The 22,857-nt window shown below is 39.3% G+C and overlaps 1 protein-coding gene across 2 annotated transcripts; it reads left to right on the top strand.

Moving 5' to 3' along the window:
* The first annotated feature begins 810 nt into the window (after window positions 1-810).
* On the top strand, window positions 811-22,700 carry lifra (LIF receptor subunit alpha a). Of its 2 annotated transcripts, none has more exons than XM_056745977.1 (18): window positions 811-968; window positions 7,597-7,714; window positions 7,975-8,117; window positions 10,287-10,440; window positions 10,533-10,805; window positions 10,973-11,102; window positions 11,257-11,381; window positions 12,235-12,380; window positions 12,726-12,879; window positions 13,178-13,242; window positions 13,333-13,552; window positions 15,785-15,967; window positions 16,069-16,170; window positions 17,351-17,500; window positions 17,607-17,744; window positions 17,832-17,925; window positions 18,097-18,163; window positions 18,251-22,700. In XM_056745977.1, the coding sequence occupies exons 2-18, from the start codon at window positions 7,648-7,650 to the stop codon at window positions 18,809-18,811; spliced, it is 2,772 nt and encodes a 923-aa protein (XP_056601955.1). In that variant the 5' UTR covers window positions 811-968; window positions 7,597-7,647; the 3' UTR covers window positions 18,812-22,700. The 2 variants fall into 2 exon arrangements, with proteins under 2 accessions (XP_056601955.1, XP_056601954.1); XM_056745976.1 differs by having other exon boundaries at window positions 15,782-15,967.
* The last annotated feature ends 157 nt before the right edge of the window (window positions 22,701-22,857 follow it).

The raw sequence follows: 22,857 nt of genomic DNA, 5'->3' as shown, positions 1-22,857 counted from the left end.
GTACTGCGATTAAGTTCACACCTCAACCGATTTGAATCTTCACAAATTAATTTACGATGTATCGTTACATCCCTATTAAATATTGTATAAAAATAGAAATATTTAATATTTAAAAAAATATAATTAGTGCTGTCTTTTAGATTTCTGCTGGTGCCACTGTTCGGGTGGGGTCACAGGTCATTTAACATGGTAAAGGTGTTTTAGACTCCACATCAATCTTCGAAGTTACATCCTTCAGTACCATAGTAAAACTACAGTAACTTTTACACGTGCATCATCACCTGTCACATTTCATTTACACACAGTAAACACGCTGTTTTAGACTAGAAGACTTACAGGGTTTAATGTTGACGTCGTCAAACGTTAGTTTGTGTGAAAGGTGTGGCGTTACGTGAAGAAGAAGTTTTAAGTGTTTACCCACAATCCTCGACAAAACTCATATAGCAGCTGGAGTGTGAATCATGACACACATGTTGTGTAGTATTGACCTGTGGGGCTTCTGGGAGTCCGGTGGTGTTGTCAACTATTTTCCATGTAAAGCACTTCGTTATAAACCGCTAGAAGGCGTCGTGGTAATTAGCATATTCGTGTCGTCATCACGTCATGAATAGTTAAAGACGAACGGTAGATGGCAGTGTGCAACATGTTTAATGATAACCGTCTTCGCTGCGCAGAACGATCGGCCAAAGACATCAGGGTACCGCGAGAGCAAATTTCTCCTAAGCCTGTCGGGTTGCTCTCGCGATAGTGTCTGCGCAGCGCCGCACGAGCTCGAGCAGCCCGTTAGTATCTCGGGACACAGTGCAGGTTCTGGGAATCCGCTTCCGTTCTCATTCCGAAATCCCGACGGGACCGGACGGCCATTAAACTCGACACACGTTTAGTCTGGTTCATACAAATCGTCACTTTAACGAAAATAAGTTCATCGGAAGCTTTTTGAAAACCACGGGATGCTCAGAAATATCGAGGTAATGGTTCGGGATGTTTGTTTATGTCGTTAGAAATCCTCCATGTTTGGATGTATTGGGCTGTGACGTTAACTGTCATTCGTTGTTTTATTTTATGGAGAATTTCATCATTGAAACACTCAGAACTTAGTAACTTATTATGCCGTGTTGTGCAGTATTAAACACATCATGAGTTATTCACGAGATTATTCATTAGATGCGAAAAACAAACGGACAGTTTATATTGACAGACAGGCCATAGCAAGATGATGCTTTTATATATTGGGGTTTTTTAAAGTTCTACACCTGAATAATTGCGACGTTTGTCCACCGTTGTGTTCATGTTATTCTTATCACGCTACACTACATTCTGTCACAACATGTTATTTGTGAAGCTTTTCTTCTGTTATTGTTTGATGGTTGTTGTGTCTTATTTTTGGGTTTAAGGCATTTATCTGTTTTTATCATATTGTGTATTCGTTGTTTGGGACGAAATATCTGGTATGAAACTAGTTTGTACTTACTAGTGCACATAAATGAAGTTGCAATGCAAAGAATGGACTGGTGTGTTTGAGTTGACTGTGGATCACTGAGTAAATGATGAAGAAATCTCTTTTGAAACAGAAGCACCATTCAGCTGTTGATGTGATTTTAATGGACTTGACTTGGAGATTCTTCAAGAATGCTGGATCCTGGTGGTTCTGGTCTGGTTCTCAAACAAGTTGTTAGTTTGTCAAGGTCTGGGGCTTCAGTATATTCCTCATTTACAAATTACTTTGCATATTCAGGTCGGTTCCAAATAAATGTGAGCTCGACAGGTAAATGTCAACTCGCTTCTAGCGGTGTCAGATGAAGATAATCTAATGGATCTGCGAGGAATCGTGTCTAAAGAACAGTTTTCTTTGATGCCAGACGTGGTATTTCATGGAGATAGATCTTGGGTGGGGTTTTGAAAAGGACTTGTGGGTTTCCAGAAGGAAATATTCTGTGCTACCAAACATCCCTCAACTGAGTAGTTTAAGCCAGAAAAGCAGTAGTTCCTCAAGCGAGACGCTTTACTGAATAGCACTGAACACAAGAAGTGTATTCCAGCGTTCTGCTCTGTTTGGTCACGCGTGCCCAGTTGTTATATGTGAATGATTTCAATCATGTGATGAATACATGAACGTGACTGTAAACACTGTGTCTGATCATTCGATCATTTTGTTGCTGATGTATGGAAGCTCTCTCTATGAAAGGCCGGATTGTTTTTCAGTAAATGGATAAAGTAAATGTCACCGTCTATGCAGAACATACGAGACCTGACTTTCTTCATGTGGCTGTTAGCCTGCAGCAGTACTGAAAAATCTGTTCTTTGGTTTTGTTTCGTTTATATATAAAGCACTTTTATAGGACAGACATGTTCACCAAAGTGCTATACAGACATAATAAAAGTAATACAAATACCAAGGTTAAAAAAAAATAAAAAATACCATTTCATGTCCACTTTACATAAAAACATCACCTGTCATACTGTATTAAATGCAAAACAGTAAAAATATGTTTTAAGATGGGTTTTAAACCGAAAGAGTTTGTCCCTGCATGACACGCAAAGGCAAATTATTCCAAATTATTTGAGGTTATTTGTTCAGGAAAACATGCTGGTTATACCGTTTACCAAGAACAAAAAATAACACCATTAAATAGTTCCTACAGAAAAGTTACCGGGTGATTATTTGTAACAAACTCAAGGCATTTAAAAAAATGATTAATTGATTTTTCTATTTCTTTTTGTCTAGCCCTATGTGTATCTAGGTCGGAGGTTCCAGGGTGTTGCTATGCAAGCGCTCAGATCTGCTGGAATGTTTAAGGCTGTTGTTAGTGATGTTTTGGCTTGTAGATGGTTGTTTATTAAATAAAGTATTGTTTAACAAGCGGCACCTTTTGATAATTTAGACATGGGTGTAGGGCTGCAGCTTAGTGGTCGACCGATTATCGAATTGCCCGATTATCGGCGTCGATATTAAGGATTTAGCCGATAATCGATATCGATCATTTTCAAAGCCGATTTGCCGATTTTGTCATTTAATTTTGAAATGCGCTTTTTGGCTCTGACGCAGCCAAGGATTTAGTGAGAGCAGTCGGAACACGTCACTCTAGGGGTTTGCCTAGAGTAATGCCCGCCCACTGCCCCTCTGATTTGTTGGGACTAAGTCACGAGTCCGGCCAATCAACACGGGAGGCTGCGGAACAGAAAGTGTTTTTCACTCTCACACCGAAAGCGCTGCTTCGGGTTCATGCTCTATGAGGTAAAGCAGCATCAGACGTTGAAATAAATCACAATCCACTGCACTGAAGATGCAAAACACTTCAATATAATAAGTGCCTGAATGTCGGAGCAGCTTTGCGGGTTTCCTGCAGGTTCCGCGGGATTTACGCATTATTATCATGTAGATATAATTCACATCCTCAGTATAACAATGATTTTGCTCTGCAAGCGAGCAGCACACTGCACACGCGTTTCTTGTAATTGATCGAGCTGGCGTTTTGCACGTCACTTAAAATGACGCCATTTCAAAAATACAAGACATTTTAAAGCATAAAGAACTTGAATCGTCGGTCTTCAGTCAGAGCGCTCTCATGCTCATGTTATAGCTTCATGAAAATATTGCGGTCTTTTCAACAACATACACAATAAGCTATGAAGGCAATTCAATTATTTACACTTAATATATAAATTCACATTGTGCTAGTTAATCCAATGATTAGCATAATGATTAATTGAAAAGTATTGTATGCAATGTTAAAGTCATCAGAACATATTTTTTTCCATAAATAAATATAATTTGTTACATTCAATTCATTTTTTCATTTGTTGCTTGTTGTTTTTTACTGTGTTGCTTGTGGTTTACAAAATGTTCACAGAATTCTGCTGGGTGCTCCCTTCTTTCTTTTAGTAGTATTAATATAAGTGTTATGATTAAGATTTCTAAGTCAGAATTAAAAATATTTCAAATGTTTCAGAGCATGTGTTCTTAATTTCTATATAAATTTACGTTTTTACACCATATATATATCGGTTCAAAATATCGGTTATCGGTCTAATTTGCATGGAAATAATCGGTATCGGCCTGAAAAACGCATATCGGTCGACCTCTACGTGCAGCTATACAGTATCTTAGTAATTGAGTATTCTACAGATTTTTCAATCGATTAATCAGATATTCGGATGATAAAAAATGTTTCTTTATTAAAGAGAAATATTAAATATAAAAAAATAAGTCCGGTCTCTTAAAATGAATAACTAATTTGTTTCCTTTTTAGAAAAATATCTTTTTTATTGCTCAAATTAAAAAAAATTATATATCTGTGAAAAGTTAATACATTACATTGCCATATTACATTCGAAATCCAATATAATACAAATTTACGAATAACTAACATTAATATAAATAGAAAGAATAATTTCAAATGTATGCATTTAGTTTATCTAAATTAGTTTTCGTTTATTTTTTACTGTTAAACTATTTTACTATTAAATAGTAATATATTTGTCCACATAAAATACAGAGTTAACCGGACTATTATTTTGGCAGGTTGTCGGAAGACGCTTATTTTTTAGTATGTCTGTTTCTTCACTCAAACAATAAAATGTTCTTGAAATAAACTCTCAGGGCAACTCTGGAGATGAAGTTCATGTGTTCATGTCCTCATGAAGAGCAGATGAATTCATGAGCATCACGCATGTAGCAGGTTAAAATGTGCAGTTTATTCACTCGCACACGCAGAACAGACAGATGGCATGTGTACACGGTCAGTGGGGAAACGCAGTGCTCCGTGTGTACTGTATTTGCTTCGAACCAACAAAAATTTCATAATCAGACGAAAAAAGTCTTCATATGTACGCCTTCATTGATGTGACTGAACTCGATTCGAATGAGATTTCGAAAAGTGAAAGAGTGGGGAGTTTCAGTATGAGGTGTAACCGTCCAGATTCTGGAGGCCTGTTTAAACTTGCTTTTGGCATCAATACTGGAAATCTGTCAGTTTCCATGTTGCGTTCTCTTGATTTATGCAAAAAGCCAGACTGGTGCTCTGTTCTCTATCTGTGGGCTGTTGCACTGATCCTGCATCCCAAAACAGGTGAACTCTCTTTTAGATTGACACTAAAGGAGGCTCATAATATTAGTGATTCCCTGAGACTGTAATCCGTGTTATTGTTCAAAGACGGATATCCTGAAAATCTCATGGGGGTCATCTTTGATTCTTTGCATTGCAACTTCATTTATGTGCACTAGTAAGTACAAACTAGTTTCATACCAGATATTTCGTCCCAAACAACGAATACACAATATGATAAAAACAGATAAATGCCTTAAACCCAAAAATAAGACACAACAACCATCAAACAATAACAGAAGAAAAGCTTCACAGATAACATGTTGTGACGAAAAAAGTCTTCATATGTACGCCTTCATTGATGTGACTGAACTCGATTCGAATGAGATTTCATTTGGAATGGACCTGAAATAATGCAGCATGTAAATGCTTGAATCTGAGTATTCTCTCTATTGATTCAAGAATGCTTGTGTATCCTCACATCTTAAAAACTTGTGTTTGTCTCTTAAATATCAGAAAAGAGACAATATGATACACATCGCAAGAACCTCATTTATACAAGGCAATGATGATGTTAGTTATACTGTATAACTTTACATAAAGCAAAAAGTCTCCTCAACCACCAATCTTGACTTCATTCATTCATCCAGAGATCAGATGTGAACTCGATGACAGACGCCGTGCATTATTTTTTTTAAAATGTATGAAGTAAATGAGTATTTGAAATGGATTAAAGGGTTTGAGTTGATTCAGATTGATGTAAACATACTGATTACCTATAAATAAATCTGTCTTTACCTCTTATTCTAATCACCCTTTTTGCACGTCCAGGCTTTTTTTTTCTTCTTCTAGTCTTGGCTTCTGAACTGTTTGTTTTTCTTCAGTGTGTTACTGTACGTCTCCGGCGTCTCTTTACTGGAAAAGTGAAAGAGTGGGGAGTTTCAGTATGAGGTGTAACCGTCCAGATTCTGGAGGCCTGTTTAAACTTGCTTTTGGCATCAATACTGGAAATCTGTCAGTTTCCATGTTGCGTTCTCTTGATTTATGCAAAAAGCCAGACTGGTGCTCTGTTCTCTATCTGTGGGCTGTTGCACTGATCCTGCATCCCAAAACAGGTGAACTCTCTTTTAGATTGACACTAAAGGAGGCTCATAATATTAGTGATTCCCTGAGACCGTAATCCGTGTTATTGTTCAAAGACGGATATCCTGAAAATCTCATGGGGGTCATCTTTGATATTTGAAACTTTATAGTGTGAGAAAAGACTGTATTCTGGTATTGTTGCGTAGTGTCCTAAAGCTGTTAAATTGATAGAAGATGGAAATCATTTAGACTACTAACTACTGAAACTCTGTCCCACCCTGAAGTTCACTCTCTGTACTGAGACCCCGGAATTCTAGTACTGGAAACATTCACAATTTTTTTTGAAAACGCATCAGATGTTGCAATTGTTGAGAATCATCAGGTATAGGGAGGAGCTTATAGTGAATGTGTCATACATTTGATGTGTTCAGTTGATGTTCCAACAGCTGATGTGTGCTTGACTTGATAAGTTTATTTTTTATTTTTATTCTAATTTTTGCTTAGATTTGGAACAGAATTGTTGAGTGATTTATAGAATTAACCTCGTAGAACTGTTGTTTAGTATGTTGAATTAGTTGGCTTTATAAACTGTTTAACATCCATTCACATCAAGAACAATAACCATAACTAGATTAACTTTCACACCAACAGATGATGATGTTTTTAATGTGCACTGCAGTGTGACGTTTACATATACGTGTCCTTTAAATTGGAATGGATTTCAATTGCCGGTTTTATTGTTTATCAGCTGTTTTGGCCAGGCTGTATTATTCATGTTAAAGGGATACTTCACCCAAAAAAGGTTAATTCTGTCATCATTTATTCACCTTTGAGTTGTTGCAAATCTGTTTAAATGTCTTTGTTCTGATGGACATTGAGAAAGATATTTGGAAGAATGCCTGTGACCAGACAGAATTTGCCCCCCATTGACTCCCATAGTAGGAAAAAATACAATGCTAGTCAAAAGTGCCCCAGAACTGTTTGCTGTCTTCCATTCTTCAAAATATCTTCTCTTGTGTTCATCAGAACAACGATATTAATACAGATGTGGAACAACTCAAAGGTGAGTAACTGATGACAGAAGTTTCATTTTTGGGTGAAGTATCCCATTAATTGTTTTGTTTGCACTTTGTTTTTTATGATTGTAGATATCATGCAACTCAATCATTTGACACATTTTCACAATTTACTTTTGTGTCTGCAGCTCTGATAAGACACACATAACGGATGCCAAACATTCCGTCTTGCAAATGTACTTTTAAGACCTCAAACACTTATCAGATGAAGACTGTGCTGGTATCAAAGCCATAAAATACTAAATATAAACGCTGTCAGTCTAAGAGAAAGTGTTCTTGATCTGCTTTACATTCCAGTCATTTCTATTTCAGTGTTTTGGCATCAGTGTATTCATGGATGTGTTTCAGACTATCCGTAGTTAATGTGGATTCTGTGTGTTGTTGTGTTGCAGGTGTGAACGCTGATCTCTAGTTCTGATATTATCAGTAAGAGGTTTGTCGTGATGGAGGTTTATCTGACTCTTGCTCTTCTCATGAGCCGCGGGGTCATACTCGCCCTCGGACACGATGGTGAGTCATCAGATCGTTATCTAGGGTCACTCCAGATTCAAACCACATTATATGACAGACATGTAGCCTGAAGATTGAATTTGATAGAAATACAACATGCGCAAACTGAATTCCTGCTGAACTGAATTCTTCTTTATTATTTTGTGGTTTTACATCTACTCTTGGGTTTACTCTAATCTAAATCCAACAGAAGATCATCGGTTTTGTTTCAATGAGCCAGGAATGCACTGAATCAGTAATCTCTCTCTGTATTATTTCAGGTCTTGTTGATGTTCCCGTGCCCAGCGCTTTAACGCTCCAGACAAATCAAACTGCACAGACTCTGTCTCTGACGTGGGAAAGCGACTCATCGGGATTTGACATTGAGATCTTCCACACCGAGCTCATGAACGTGGTGATGAACGTAAGAGATTTCAACAGACAGTTAAGAGCATTGCTTGTTTGGATGCGTGCCGTGTGTGAGCTCATTGATATCTTCTGCCAGATATAATACCACTCCCTCCTAGACTTTAATAACAAGAGATTAAACACACATCTCTTCAAACCGGTTCTTCTCGTCTCTTGAGTCATTGAGGCAGTGTTTGAATGTCTACAGCGCTGTTGTTTTTACTCCGGGAAAGAAGATCCAGTTCAAGCTTTCATGTGATTTCTTGTTTAAAAACAACAAATATCAGCTGATTTTTCATCGTTGATTATTAGTCCATTTCCTGGTGTTTGCACACGTTTAGATCATCACATCTCTGAGATTGTCTCGGCGGTATAAATGATGAAATTAAAGTGAATTTTGTTAATAATCCCAAATGAAGATGTCTACATTTTGAGTTGCACGCATGCACACAAAAGAAGAGTTTTGAAACTGTGCCTATGGTCACGTAATGTAGAGGGGATGCGAAAGTCAATCTTGGAGGACGAAGAAAGTAATGATGCTGACATCTGTCCTGTAGTTCAGTAGTTCACCAAACTCATGGGTTCAAACTCATGGGTTCAAACCCAGAGTACATAGTCCGAAACTAAAGTAGTACAATGCAATGTTAGTTGCTTTGAATAGATGTTCTGCCAAATGTATAAATAAATATATTGTAAAGTGGTTTTCATCGCCTGTGTTTGTGCTGTGAGTTTAGATGTACATTGCTCACAGAATGATCCGGCGATGTCAGTCATCACAGCTGCCATGCTTTTGTTCTAATGGCATTACTTTGAATACATTTTCTCTTTATCTATGGGACAAATTCCAGTAATCCACCCATTCTGTCAACAGAATGAGAACTTCTACAGTTTTAACATGATATCAACTCTGACACATTTGACACCATCCAGCTCTCTTTACGAACGATTTATCAGATGGGTACATTCCTCTTTGAAATCAGTCGTCAACAGATAATAGCTAGCTGGACCTCTGAAAGGATTTGTAATAAGGGCTGACGCAAATAGACATCTCCCCGATTAAGCGAAAATATATATCAGGTGATCTATGCACAACTTGCGAGTGAAGTACGGTAAAATGCTGCTGCATCCGAAAGCCAGAGGGCGCTCTTGTGCGGATACGCCAAATAAACACTGCAGAAGAAGACCATAACACGTTTTTTTTTATTGCTTCAAACAAAATACATAATACAAATACAATAACATAGTACAAAGAAAAATCTTTTTTTGTATATAACATTACATTCACGATATAACTGTTCATCGTAAATTTCTATTATCATCAAGACTTTCTTAAATGCATGTTCAAACGGCTCAAACTCGCACTGCTTTTAGATCGAGGAGCATTTCTGACTGATCCCAGATCTGTGCTTCACGGACAAGCTACGAAATAAAATAATCGATACTTTGCATTATCGCAGCCAGCTCGATTTCAGAAGGATTTAGTGGTAACCGTTTTTAATCGTGCACATGTCCAGTCACAAATAATCGTATCATTGCGATGGTTTCAGATCATCGCAATTATTGCACATCTCTCTAGAAGACACAAGAGGGAGCTGTAGTGCCTGAAAATTGCATATATTTTAGTGTATACTGTATTGTAACTAAAATGTGGTAATACAGGTCAAATGTACCACAACAACAACATAACATTAAAAAAACGTTAAAGCAAATATCATAAAATAACCTGCAGTACAATTTAATATTATTTAAAGGTACAGTTTGTAGGAATCGGCGCTAGAGCTCGTACAAACAAAACAACAACAATAGCTTTAAGATAATCTCAGCGTGAAAACAGTCTACCAGAATGTAATTAACAGAAGCAAAATTTTATCGTAATCTTGCAAGTGCGACTGAAAGCATTTTAATGATGGCTTCAATTCACCCAAGATCAATTTACTCCGTTCACAAGTATTTGGCAGTTGTATTATTGACGCCTTCATGATGACCCCATTTTTGTCTTATATTTGGAACAATATGTTCATTTCTAAGCCAAATTAAAACTGTATGAGAATTAAATGTCAATGCTCCAAAACAAACAATTAATTGCCATAATCGCAATGATTTTTTACACATTTAATCGTCAGCATGACGTCATAATCGTGCATCAGGACCGGATTTCACGTGTGTCATGTGTGTTAATGTGTAGGAGACTGTGGAGTCCGAGGCAGATCCTTCAACACGTCAACATGTGTGGACGTGGCGTTCGATGTTACCCATAGAGTGCACTTCTCATTCTGTGCACATCAGAGCCAGACATCAGCAGACCGTCAGTCAGTGGAGCCCCCTTCAGACCATTCCAGGTACTGCAGCCTCCCATTCAATCTGAGGTTTCAATTCAGCCATCGTAACCGTTCTTTATCGTGATGTCTTGTCTCACTCTTTCTGTGCGTAGGGTATGATGTTCCAGAGCAGTCGTCCCCGAAAATGTATCCTCAGGATAAGGTGGTCCATGTGGGTAACAACATTACTTTCTGCTGTATCGTCGGCGAGAAAGTGAACTTCGACAGAATTCTTTACGATGGCAAAAAGATGAATGCCACGCGTGTGAGCAGAAGAACTTATGCCATCACGGTGTTGAACCAGCCCGTGTCTAGAGTCACGGGAACAAACGTGATCTGCTGTTCAGATGCCCTGACGCTCACCGGATCCGTGGTATTTGTCGGCTGTGAGTCTGAGCAATATTCTAAATGTTAATGATGCTTGACACGACTCAACGCTGTTTGATATTTTTCTGTCTTGCACAAGAACCGGACGGTCGCTGTATATTTTTAAAGTGGCGTTCAGTGTTCTAGAAAGAGATGGGATGTGGTTTGTTGTTTGTAATTGCTGTAGATCCGCCGGGCGATGAGGATTTGCTTTGTGAAACTCGAGACCTGACATCTGCAGTGTGCTCTTGGAAGAAAGGACGAAACACGGGTTTGAGAGCAAAACGCCAACGCACGAAATACACCCTTAATGGAAGGCAAGAAACACACACACTTACACACACATACACACACACTAGCGATGACACCGAACACTAACAGTAACTGATACTCGTGTTATATATTTCACCGCTCCTCCATGAATGTGAAAGTATTATTGCGACACATTTCTTGTGTGTTTTTCATGTGCAGGGATTGTTTGGACGGGCAGAAGTTGAGCTGTAGCTGGACATCGTGGGAGCAGAACTGGACTCTGGTGGCTCAGAATCCTTTAGGAAGCGTCCAGCTGACCGACTCCGCCCCGCTCGCTGACCGCGGTACAACAACCAGACCACACGCTGTTTTCTATATATTTCCTCCTTCCTTGTAATTGAACATTCAGCGGCTCCAACATGTATTTAGACATCTAACCCATCAAGCATAATTCTGTCATCATGTATTCATCCTCATGTCGTGTCAAACCTGCGTGAGCTCCCTTCTTATGCAGAACACCTCAGGAGATATTTTGAAGAACGTTGATAACCATGAAATCCCATTTCATACAGATTTGCAAACACACGAGAGAGAATAAATCATGAGGGACTTTAGGTTTGTTACATGTATTTGTTTGAACAGTGTCCTGTAAACTCATCAGTTATGAATGAAGTTTGTTCTTGATTCATTTATTTTGTGTTGGAGCTGCTGGGTCATCATTCTGAACACAAGCAGATGAAGTTTGTCAATGTGAAGAGTGATGTTTATCCCGACATACCTCTCTCTCACTCTCTCTCTCACTCCCTCTCTTTCTCTCTCTCTCACTCCCTCTCTTTCTCTCTCTCTCTCTCTCTCTCTCTCACTCCCTCTCTTTCTCTCTCTCTCTCTCTCTCACTCCCTCTCTTTCTCTCTCTCTTTCTCTCTCTCTCTCCCTCTATCTCACGCTCTGTTTTTCTCTCTCTCTTTCTCTCTCTCTCTGTCTTTCAATTTTTCAATTTCTCTCCCTCCCTCCCTCTCTCTCTCTCTCTCTCTCTCTAACTCTGTCTCTCTCAAATTCAAACTTTCTAATTCAAATGTGCTTTATTGGCATGACAATTGTTACAATGTATTGCCAAAGCATTTATAACATGTACAGTACATCTAGAACAGATGAAAAACAAACTCTCTCTCTCTCTCTCTCTCTCTCTCTCTCTGCAGTTCATCTGTTGGCTCCAGTGGACGTGACAGCTGTGGATGTGATGGCCTGGAATGTCACACTGAAGTGGCGTTGGTCTGTGGCCGCTTATAAAAAACTGGACATGATCTGCCAGCTGAAACTCAACAGCCGTGAACTTACCGTCACTGTAAGATTTCCCCAAATTTTCTTGAGTGCTTTTGGTTTCAGAAAGCAAAGAAACTGACCCCTAAACTTGTAAGTGTCCCTAGACTACAGTGGCTCAGTGGTGTGCATGGTGCTAGCAACGGCAAAGGCATGAGTTTAATCCCAGAGTGTTGCACATAGTCAGAAATAAATGTATAGTATAATTTTTTTTTAACTAGACATCATATGCTTGCAGACTTTTTGACAGTGTCAGATAGAAACACACTAAGTGACTTAGTCACACTTTCTGCAACAAATCCAGAGCGAAAATCTGAATCTTTATCTTAGCCTTAACACGCTTAAAATCTCTCTGTCCGTGTCTGTCCAGCGTAATTTCAGTGCTACAGGTTTATCATCTGTGTTGTTGGATGGTTTGTGGCCTGATGTTGGTTATTCGGTGTCTGTACGCTGTGGATCTCTACACGGTTTTTGGAAGTGGGGAGATGAGAGCGCCCCCTACAAGATCCACACAAAGATGGAGCGTGAGTGATCAGATCATCACTTTAACCTTCTTCTGGTGTTGCATCACTGGCTCAGATGGAATAAAATCCTTTTGATCTAAAGGCTTGTTAGGAATTTCAAGAAATGTATTTTAAATTCTAACAAAAGTTGAACATTTATTAGTACCAGATTTTAGAGAGAAGTTTGCCTTTTTGGAGAAGCTCAGTTATATGAAATATCTTAAATGAAATTTTGTGTCTATTTCATTAATGCAATACTTCCATGTGAAGAAAAAATATAATAAATCCAAGTGAAAAACACTGTGATTGTGTGTTTCAGGGCCTATTCCTCCAGACGTGTGGATCTGGATGGACAGTGACACCTCAGGATGGGTTTTGTGGAAAGTACGAACACAAACAGAGTTCACCATCTTTGAGTCTCTCAGTAAACAGATTTTTTACTCATGAGTCTGTTTGTTGTTGTTGTTTATTCAGCCTCTGTCTGTAAGTGAAAGTCATGGCGCTTTAGACGGGTTCGAGGTTTCTCAGAGCGGCACAGACGGCGACAGGTGGTCCACAGTGTCTCTCTCTCAGAACAACTTCAGCTATCCCATTACACTCACAAACACCAGTGACATCACCGTTACCGTGGCAGCGAGGAACCCGGCTGGTCTCTCGCAGGCGTCCAGTGCGACCGTCCCAGCATTCAGAGCAGGTACCAGCACATCATTTACATGCTTTCTGTTCATCTTTATACACACGGTGCCTTCAACCGTTATCAAAACTGTCAGCCTAAACATCAAAAATCATTCGTTGTGAAGGAGAGATGGACTTTGTGAAATATTTCCAAAAGCAAAACGAAAGGTCAATGAGTCATGCTTTGTTCCCTTACCAAAATATACCATGGTTTTACTACACTTATAACAAAAAATATGATGATTACAGTTAAACAATATTTTACCACAAAATACCTATGGAATTGTTTGAGGATGAACCTCTCGTCGTCCGACAAAAATAGACTAGGCGCCTTTAGCGAAGCTGTGCGGAAAGCCGCTTCTGGGATGCTTTTGAAACGTGGCGTGGCACGTCTGGTGTACACACAAGCATTGACTAGAATGACCGCGATCAGTTCCGGTAGCTGCGTCGGAGCTGTAACGTGCCGCAGATGTTTGCTGTGTAAACGAAGGGTAAGGCTTTGGTTAAAACGTCATGTGTTAAGCATGAAGAGGAAATTTTAATTGAAATAAATCCTGAGCGGGATGAAATTGTAGGTGAGCAGAAGGCGGATTTGAGCGGAGCGGTCTGGTGCAGTGGAGCGAACTCCCACGTGAATGGGGAGCGGAAATTCTCATCACTCGCACGATGTGTCCCACACTCTTTACGTCCCGGGCGTCACACAGCTTGTTAAGAGCAGAGGTGTGCTTTTCTAATCACACTTTTTCCTCTGGAGTCCAATCTGTGCACCACATGATCATGACTCTTGACTCACCTGATCAATTCAGATTCATCACACTGTAAAACTGAAGTGTTGAGTCAACTTAAAATAATAAGGCAACCTAACACAGTTCACTCAACAAACACAGACTGAAGTTCACCCAACTTAAAGAATAATGTTGAAGTCATCAGTTGTCTCAAGTTAACTAATGAACAAGTATTTTTTGTTAGCTGAACATTAATAGAGAATTTAGATCCAAATCTATGTTCCAATATCTGTGTAACAGTTTGTGTTGAGTGCATTTATACCGGTTTTGCAGTTGTGTACACCTCAACATCGAAAAACACCAAACCACATGATAACAATCAAAAACCATCATTCATTAAAAAAAAACTCTTAACACAACCGATCACTAACAGAAACAACGATATTAAAACATGTGTTAAGCCTGCAAGAACTAAAACACTCCTCTTTAAAAGATAAACCAACAAGAAACACAGAATAAACAAGTTTCAAACTCTTGCAATATTGTTTGTTATGACGCATTTTAGTCAAAACTTGAGAATGTAAGTCCAGTCAACAGAAGATTCATCAAACATGTTTAGGCTCATTTTGTTTAATGTGTGCCAAACAATCATTTGATTCCTTTAACAAAAAATTCTATGTTCAAGTTACTTATTTATCTTTGTAGGGAGAACCTTGCACAATATATATGAAGCCATTTATCATGTTAATCTGTTAACATCTCTTAAGGCTTGTTCACAGCATTGATAACTATAGTAAGTAAACAAAGACATTTAAAGCTGCAATCCGTAACATTGAGCAATCAGCACTCATATAATGATGCGCTAATAATAATGATTGATAGGTTGAGCTATCGGGGACAACCACACAGTGAGATGTTTTTACATCATAAACACACGTATGTAAAGTCATCTGTAGTTTTATCTTTTAAACAGGCAAAAATCAAGAACTGCTCCTTTGAGAATAGCACAGCTCACACCACACCGCCGTCAATAAAGATCAGAGCGAATGAATAATAAACATTGACACCCAATCAGAATCTTTATCTAGTAGTAATTGTTGTTGTGATGAGATTTTTATTTGTATTAAATCTGTGATCTCATCTCTCTCACTCACTCTCTCTCTCTTGCCCTCTCTCTATCTCTCTCTCGGCCTCTCTCGCTCACTACTTCTTGCTCACTCTCTCTCGCCCTCTCACTCACTTTCTGTCGCTCTCTTTCTCGCTCACTCTTTCTCGCTCCCTCTGTCTCTCTTTCTCACTTTCCCTCATTCCCTCTCTCTCTCTCGCTCGCTCTCTTTCTCACTCACTATTTCTCTCTCTATCTCTTGCCCTCTCACTCTCTGTTGCTCGCTCTCTGTCTCACTTTCCCTCACTCTCTCACTCTTGCTCTCACTCTCTCTCGCTCGTTTTCTTTCTCGCTCTCTATTTCTCTATCTCTTGCCCTCTCACTCTCTGTCGCTCTCTCTCTCTTTCTCGTCTGTCAGTAGATTCTCTGCTGAAGGTCTCTGAGCTGACGGGCACAAACGGTGGATTTGATTTGCGGTGGCGGTGTGATGTGAATGTCAGTGCAGGTTTTGTGGTGGAGTGGATTCCCACCGGCTGCTCTGGTCTCTGCGCTGTAAACTGGCTGAAGGTCCCAAGATCAAACAGCAGCGTCAGGGTGCCGTCAGGTGATCAAATACTCACTTGTTATACGTGATGGAAAAGCAGAATTGTGTGTGTGTGTGTTTACTTCACAACTAGTTGATTTCTGACTCTCTGGTGATTTCAGAGTCTCTGGAGGCGGGTGTGCGGTACACCGTATCTGTGTACAGTCTGTCTGCCGGAGCTCCTGTGGTGCTGGAGAGATGGAACGGATACACACGAGAACTCCGTAAGAGAACCCTTCTATACGCTCGTTTAAACATTGACATTTTCTGAAGGGGAAGGATTTGTTTATACACTTTTGTGGTGGTGTGTGGGTAGAAGAGTTGTGTTGTGGGCTATTCAGACAGAACGCCTCTCCGTGTCTCCGCAGCGCTCAGATATGGTTTCTTTAAAAGGGGTCATATGGTGTGAACACGTGTTTTTCTGTGTCTTTGATGTGTTATAAGTTGTCCATGCATGTATTAGAAAGGTAAAATTGCAAAAAAATGAAAGTGTGAGAACAAAAGAGTCATTCTATCTAAAAGTGAATGCTCACCCAGACCTGTCTGAAACACCTCGTGTAACCACACCCCCACAAATCTACATCAGTTGATGGTCTGATTTGACTAAGACAGCCCAAATGTATACGCAAGTAAGATGCATCACAGTTTAAACATTACTAGGAAGTTACTAGTAACGCAAGAAGCTGCGACTAAACAGAGCAACTGACCCATTTAAAGACGAAAGCCATTTAATGAATAAAAAGTGAAAGAATTAAAGCATTTAAAGTGAAAACATAACTTCCTGGAACTATCTGAAGGCTCCATGAATCATGTGACGCTCCAGCGCTTTGGACTTTCGTTGACAGAACTCTCTCTCTCAATGGCTCTGCTGTAAAAAAAAACTTGCAATGTTTGCCCGCCTCCAAATTCTTCTTATTGGTCCACTACTTTTCGAACTGACATTGATGAGCAGCGCTGCATGTAAAAGTAGATTTTTTTAACTTGTCACGCTGTCTTAAAAAACGCGGCGCTTGTGTGCGAGGCGCTTCAAAAGACTTTAGCTTAACAGTCATGCACGTCCATCAAACGCTTGTTTACATAGAAAAATAATGGGAATGTAGCGCATTGGAATGGAAAACGCGTTCTGTCTGAATGGGCGCTGTATGGGTGTGCAAAACACACTCTTTTATTTTGAAGGGCGACATCATGAAACTGGGGCCAGTTGCAGAAACATAGCCGCTAGGCTAAGACTTTGCCTGAACAGCTAGTCTCTATTAGATTTTAAATGGACCAATCTTTCTTTATATGTGACTGACTTAAAGAAGTAAAAAAAATTGAATGACTAACTAGTCCCTGATGTCACTGATGTCGGCACGGTGTCACATCTGTATTTCATCTTCTTTCTCTTTGCCGGTTCTTCCTCAGCTCCATCAGAGTCTGTGGTGAAACTGTCACCCGTTCAGATCTCCTCCGATGTTCTGTTGTCCTGGAAGGCCGTCCCAATGAAACAGCAGAGAGGATTCATACGAGGATACAGCGTCTACCTGGCCAACGCAGCACGCCTGCAGCTTCTCGGTACATTTAGCAGCACACTCACACATGTGTTCATGTAAAGACAATCGTCTGAAGTCAGCAGGATGTAGATTTGCCATCGCCGTCATCTTCTCCGTTGTGTTTCCAGCGAACGTGTCAGATCCTGACGTCACCTCATACAGGGTCACAGGTTTATCTCCGGGCTCTTATAAGTTTGTGGTGAAGGCGTTTAACTCGGCTGGAGAAGATTCTGGATCGACTGTGGCTATTAAACTGGAGATCAACAGTACATCTCACACACACACACACATGTTTTCTAGAGCACTTCTGCTGGATTTGTGGAATAACTGATGATGGTTTTATCGTCCCACAGTGGATATGATGGTTGTTGGAATACTGGTGTCATTAGGATCGATGTTCTTCTGTCTGATTCTCATCAGCATCTTCTGCTATAAGAGGAGAGAGTGGTACGACTTCATTATTATGGTTTCACAGTATTTCTGTCACATCACATGGCTTTAAAAAAAAAATCTGTTTCAGATTTAAGTTAAAAGCGACTGCTGATCAATCTCTTACGATATAACAACGTCTTCTTTTCTTACTGTGATCAACTGTACGTTTCTGTGTTGACGTCGCAGGGTTAAGAAAGCCTTCTATCCTGAAATTCCTGGACCCAAAGTGTCTGGAGACTGGTGTTCCCCACAGGTGCCATTTTTAATTTGACTTGTCGTGTTTCTGGATTCTCATGTCTTCCTCATGTCACCCAACGTGTGTGTTGTTGTTTGTGTTTAGGGTCCTCTGGACGTGAAGCCGCCTCCTCACAGTCTGGTTCATATCGTGGAGAGTCCGGAATGGGACTTTGGGAAGAAGGGTCTGGTCCCGGTGCCCGAGGAAGAGGAAGAGATGGAGAACGTGGACACGGACTCTGATGAACCTGCTCTTCTCAAATACTATAATCAGGTGGTTGGCGAGGATTCTCGCAGTAACCCTCTCTCGGATTCATCCGGCTCTTCCACCTTCTCTGTCGACTCCGGACAGACGGAGATCACCTACACGGGCATCCAGAGCCCCACCGCTTCCCGCGGAGGAGGTTACAGGCCTCAAATGCAGCCCGTCTCCGGCCCGGACGAGTCCAACGGCGGGTTCCAGTCGGACTTTCAGGAAGAGAACTCCAGCTCGGGTTATAAGCCGCAGTGTTCCTGGCAGCTCGACTCTCCCGAAGCCGAGAACTTTAACGGTTCTCTCGGAAGCCCCACGTCAGTCACGTCCTCGCAGTTCCTGCTTCCGGCATCTTCCGAAGAGAACCCGCCGGCTCACGCCTGGTTTCACAGCCTTCTGTCCAGAAAATCCTGAGGACGTGGCACCGTTTCACTTTCATTCCTGCTCGTTTGCCTTATGAAGACACTTTTCTCTCTGTTGTTTGGTCTCTTACTAGAGCTGCTTTGGGACGTCACGCTGCTGTCTGACACGGAGAGGTCGTCTACTACTGAAGAGCAGAGAGTGCGTGTGTGTCCAGTCATCAGACTATCATCATGTAGCTTTAACTGGCGGTCACGCCACACTTTTACTTTTTCCATTGAGTTCCATTCTAACGCTGGAGAACAAAACCTCAAGAAGAAATTAAGTTTAGTTTAGACAGACGTGTGAATTTGTGACCGGTAGAAGATCATTGCGTAAATTCACGATGGTGGAACCACTGGTAGTAGCGGTATACTGTAAATAAGAGTTACAGGCTCTTTTTCATCTGTTGGCACTTGCCAGATTTTAATAGGCAACCTAAAATTAAAACACACACAGTTATCGCACAAATATAAAAACATACATAACTTTACTAATAAAATATATTAAATCAAAACATAACTACACAAGCATTAATACAAAACAAACTTGAGTTAAAACATAAACACAATTAAATCCAGAGAGGGACTAAGATTCATTTAAACAAATGCATTAATTGTAGAATTACACTTTATAGTGTGTTTGGATTGCCTTTAGCCACATTTATATTTGAATGTTGGATCATTTGAGCATTCTCTGAATTCAATTATTGGCCAAATGTGACACTGGACAACAAAACCATTCTTATGGGTAAATATTTGGAAATTAAGATTTTGACATAATCTGAAGGCTGAATAAATAAGATTTCTATTGATGTATGAGTTGATAGAATAGGATAATATTATAAACAACTGTTTAAAACTCTGGACTCTGAGGGTCCAAAACAATCTAAATATTGAGAAAATCACCTTTGAAGTTGGTAATCAGAGGCACTGTGACAGGACATCCACTCACAAGTTTTATATATTTAAGGTAGGAAATCTTTACTTAATATCTTAATGATTTTTGGCATAAAAGAAAAATCTATACTTTTGACCCGCACAATATAGTTTTGTCTTTTATTAAAAATGTTCCCTTGCTACTTAAGACTTAAGGTTTTGTGATCCAGGGTCACAATAATATTCCAGTAATGAATAAGTCTTTAACTTTAATTAAATATCAATTGAATCAAAGATTTTAAAAATGACATAAAAGAGAAGCTGATACTATAGAATAGATGATGTATTTGAACAAATATTTGTCAAATGATTTTGTCCATTATTCACAGGGACCCCTGTATAGAAGGTTTATATGTGCAGTGTAGCGTGACCGCGCCGTTAACTTCTTACTGCCTGTCACAGCCTATACAAAAACAGAGTTATGACACTCGATCTCACTGCTGTGTGGTTCATGGAGCGCACAATAAATCTGTGTTGTCAACCTATTTGAATGGATTTTACAGCAACTAAATTTGCGTACATTTGACTAAATTAATGAGCACATTGTTTCCACCGAATACTACGTTAACTACATTCATAGCAGCATTTTGTCTGAAGAGTAATATGAATATAAAAGCCGTTATTTCATCAACTGTACAGTGTTTGAGAGACATTGAAATGAATGGACTTCAGGGCCGGGTTTGGAACTATTGGACACTTCCACATATCATTCTTTCAATGGATGTCTGTGCGAGTGTCGTGACTCTGTTTTTCAACGGCTCTGTGAAGGGTTAATTTACTGGTCCCTAAAAACCGAGCATTTAATGTCATTATCTGTACCAAAAACATCACTACTCGTGAGTTTATTCTTCACTTTGCTGACAGTTTTGCATCATTCAAAGGAGATCAGAACACAGCGGGTTTACTCACATTCATCTGTGGAAAACAAGAGCGTTCTTGGGAGCTGTTCTTCTTTCAGGACAGATTTCTTCAAGCTAAAATGTCACAGTTTGGTTTAATCCGAGTAACATTAGTTTCACGTTCAGAGTGAAATACACTCAGTGTTATTTTAAGATGTTATTCAGCCGTAGTGTAAAGCAATATGATGTACTACCACATGCAAACAAATGTTTTTTTTTTGTGTTGATTTTATTGTTGTAAGGTCAGTATGTATCCTGTTTGTGTGTCAGGTTTTCATTCTTTTCATTTGACTTTTAAACGTGTTCGTTCTCAGATTGACCTCAAATCTCATAGGTGCATAGCAACCCCTGGATACCATAGTTACAGTCACTGTGCACTACATTTATGGTCTGTCAGTATGTCTTTATTTTTATGTGTTGGTGTTTAAAATGTGGAGTTTTAAATCGAATGACTACAGTGTGCCTGAAGACTTTCGTGTTTTTGAGGGTAAATCTGGCCTTACATCTAACATGAATCTGCTGTTGACAAGAGTGAAGCGCTACATGTGTGACATCACTGTGAAAGTCTTTTTTTCTAACGGAGGGTTCAAGCCAAACGCGAATTATGCGAATTAAATGTTGAATATATTTGCCATATCGTGTCACTTTTCCTGCGAGTGTTTGAATCGCTAAACCTCGTGAGATTTTGTGTTCCAGGCCTTATGCTGGGTCACACCAAACGCAAACAATTGGGTTACACGCTTTTAACACTGGGTTCACACTAAATGCCAATTAAGCATTTTGCGCGAGTAAATTACACACAAAGATGCGAACTCACGTGTCAATGTTGTCTTCCGCGAAGGTTGAAAATATTTGTAATTTCACGTCACACACTCAAATATTATGAACTTTTCCCTCAAGTAATAAAGAGCGTGGAACGCGATTGTTCGTGTTTATTGTGAACCGAAACCCTTATTACTCATACTTATTAATATGTGATTGACTCGCGCAAAACGCTTAATTGGCGTTTGGTGTGAACCCGGTGTTATTGTGAGTGATTCCTCAGAGCTTGTTATTCCAAAGAAAAAACATCTCTGCATTTATAAGATTTCTACAGGATAACTTTTTAACATCTCTTCTGAAGTGACTGTTAGTGACAGTGTATTCCTGTTTTTGTGTTTGAAATGCTTTTGAAAGGGCATTAGATTTTAGATGATGAACCGTTGCTTTAAGCTGTAAACACTAATGTGAAAGACTGATTTAGTTACTGGTATGTGATGTTTTGCAGTCATACTTTTCTAAATATTTTTTTAAAGGAAACTTACTAATGTTCTTATGTTTGTATTTTCTTTATGGATGAGAACGACACACGTGTGTAATGTTTGTTTTGTTTTAAGGGTATTTTCAGCTCTTTAAAAATGAGTCGAGCTAAATACAGTATATTCTCAGACAGCTCAGCTTTATTTCAGCTGTCAGTGAAATGATATTTCATTTATTCTCTTTATAGAGTCAAAATCATCTGGAAATGATGTTTACGGTCTATAAAGGATGAAATGTTTCTGAGCATCATGTCATTTAATCAGTGTTTTAGTTTTTTTTTTCAGTAGAAATATTCAAACTATGTAAATAAATATGAGCGAGTATAACAAGATGGATTAAAAATCATACAAATCATGAATTTACTTTTTAGGCAAAAAACCTTCTCAGAGCCTTGATGTTTTTGCTGGAAACCAAAACAGAAAATACGGATTAAATGGTCTGAATATACCTACATTTAAAAAGCCGTCTTTTGCAGTAAAAAAATTAGAAGCAAATATAGTAATACAAATTAAATAGATCATTAATGTGTATAAACTTTTCTTGCGCATGAATACCGTCAGATGGGAATTTAATATTACATCTTTACTGATTTATTGCCTTTATATGCATGAGTAATTGAGTGTTCAGAAGCTTCCAACAATGATGAATGACATGAGAAACACTATAAGAGCTTGTGTTAGACATGACAAAGATGTACCAGAGCTCTGCTAATACACTAACAGACTATCATGTTCTCTGTATCATACAATAAATCCACATTTATCACTATTTCAAATGGCTTGATCTTATGTACAGAAAAAATCACAGAAAATCGTTCTGTTGAACACAAAAGAAGATATTTTGAAGAATGTAGGACAGCAAACCGTTCTGGGGCACTTTCGACTTCTATTGTCATTTTCACTACAATGATAGTCAAATGTGCCCA

The sequence above is a fragment of the Triplophysa dalaica genome, chromosome 4, assembly GCF_015846415.1.
Source record: "Triplophysa dalaica isolate WHDGS20190420 chromosome 4, ASM1584641v1, whole genome shotgun sequence".
Lineage (NCBI taxonomy): Eukaryota > Metazoa > Chordata > Actinopteri > Cypriniformes > Nemacheilidae > Triplophysa > Triplophysa dalaica.
Note: the sequence above shows the minus strand (reverse complement) of the source record. Positions and strands in the feature narration are given on the sequence as shown.

What these genes read in the sequence shown, in the direction of transcription:
- lifra (XM_056745976.1), top strand. Translation starts at nt 7,648, where the DNA reads ATGGAGGTTTATCTGACTCTTGCTCTTCTCATGAGCCGCGGGGTCATA. An exon ending in CCCCCTTCAGACCATTCCAG is followed by an intron (nt 10,441 to 10,532) that starts GTACTGCAGCCT and finishes TTCTGTGCGTAG; the next exon opens with GGTATGATGTTCCAGAGCAG. An exon ending in GAGACTGGTGTTCCCCACAG is followed by an intron (nt 18,164 to 18,250) that starts GTGCCATTTTTA and finishes GTTTGTGTTTAG; the next exon opens with GGTCCTCTGGACGTGAAGCC.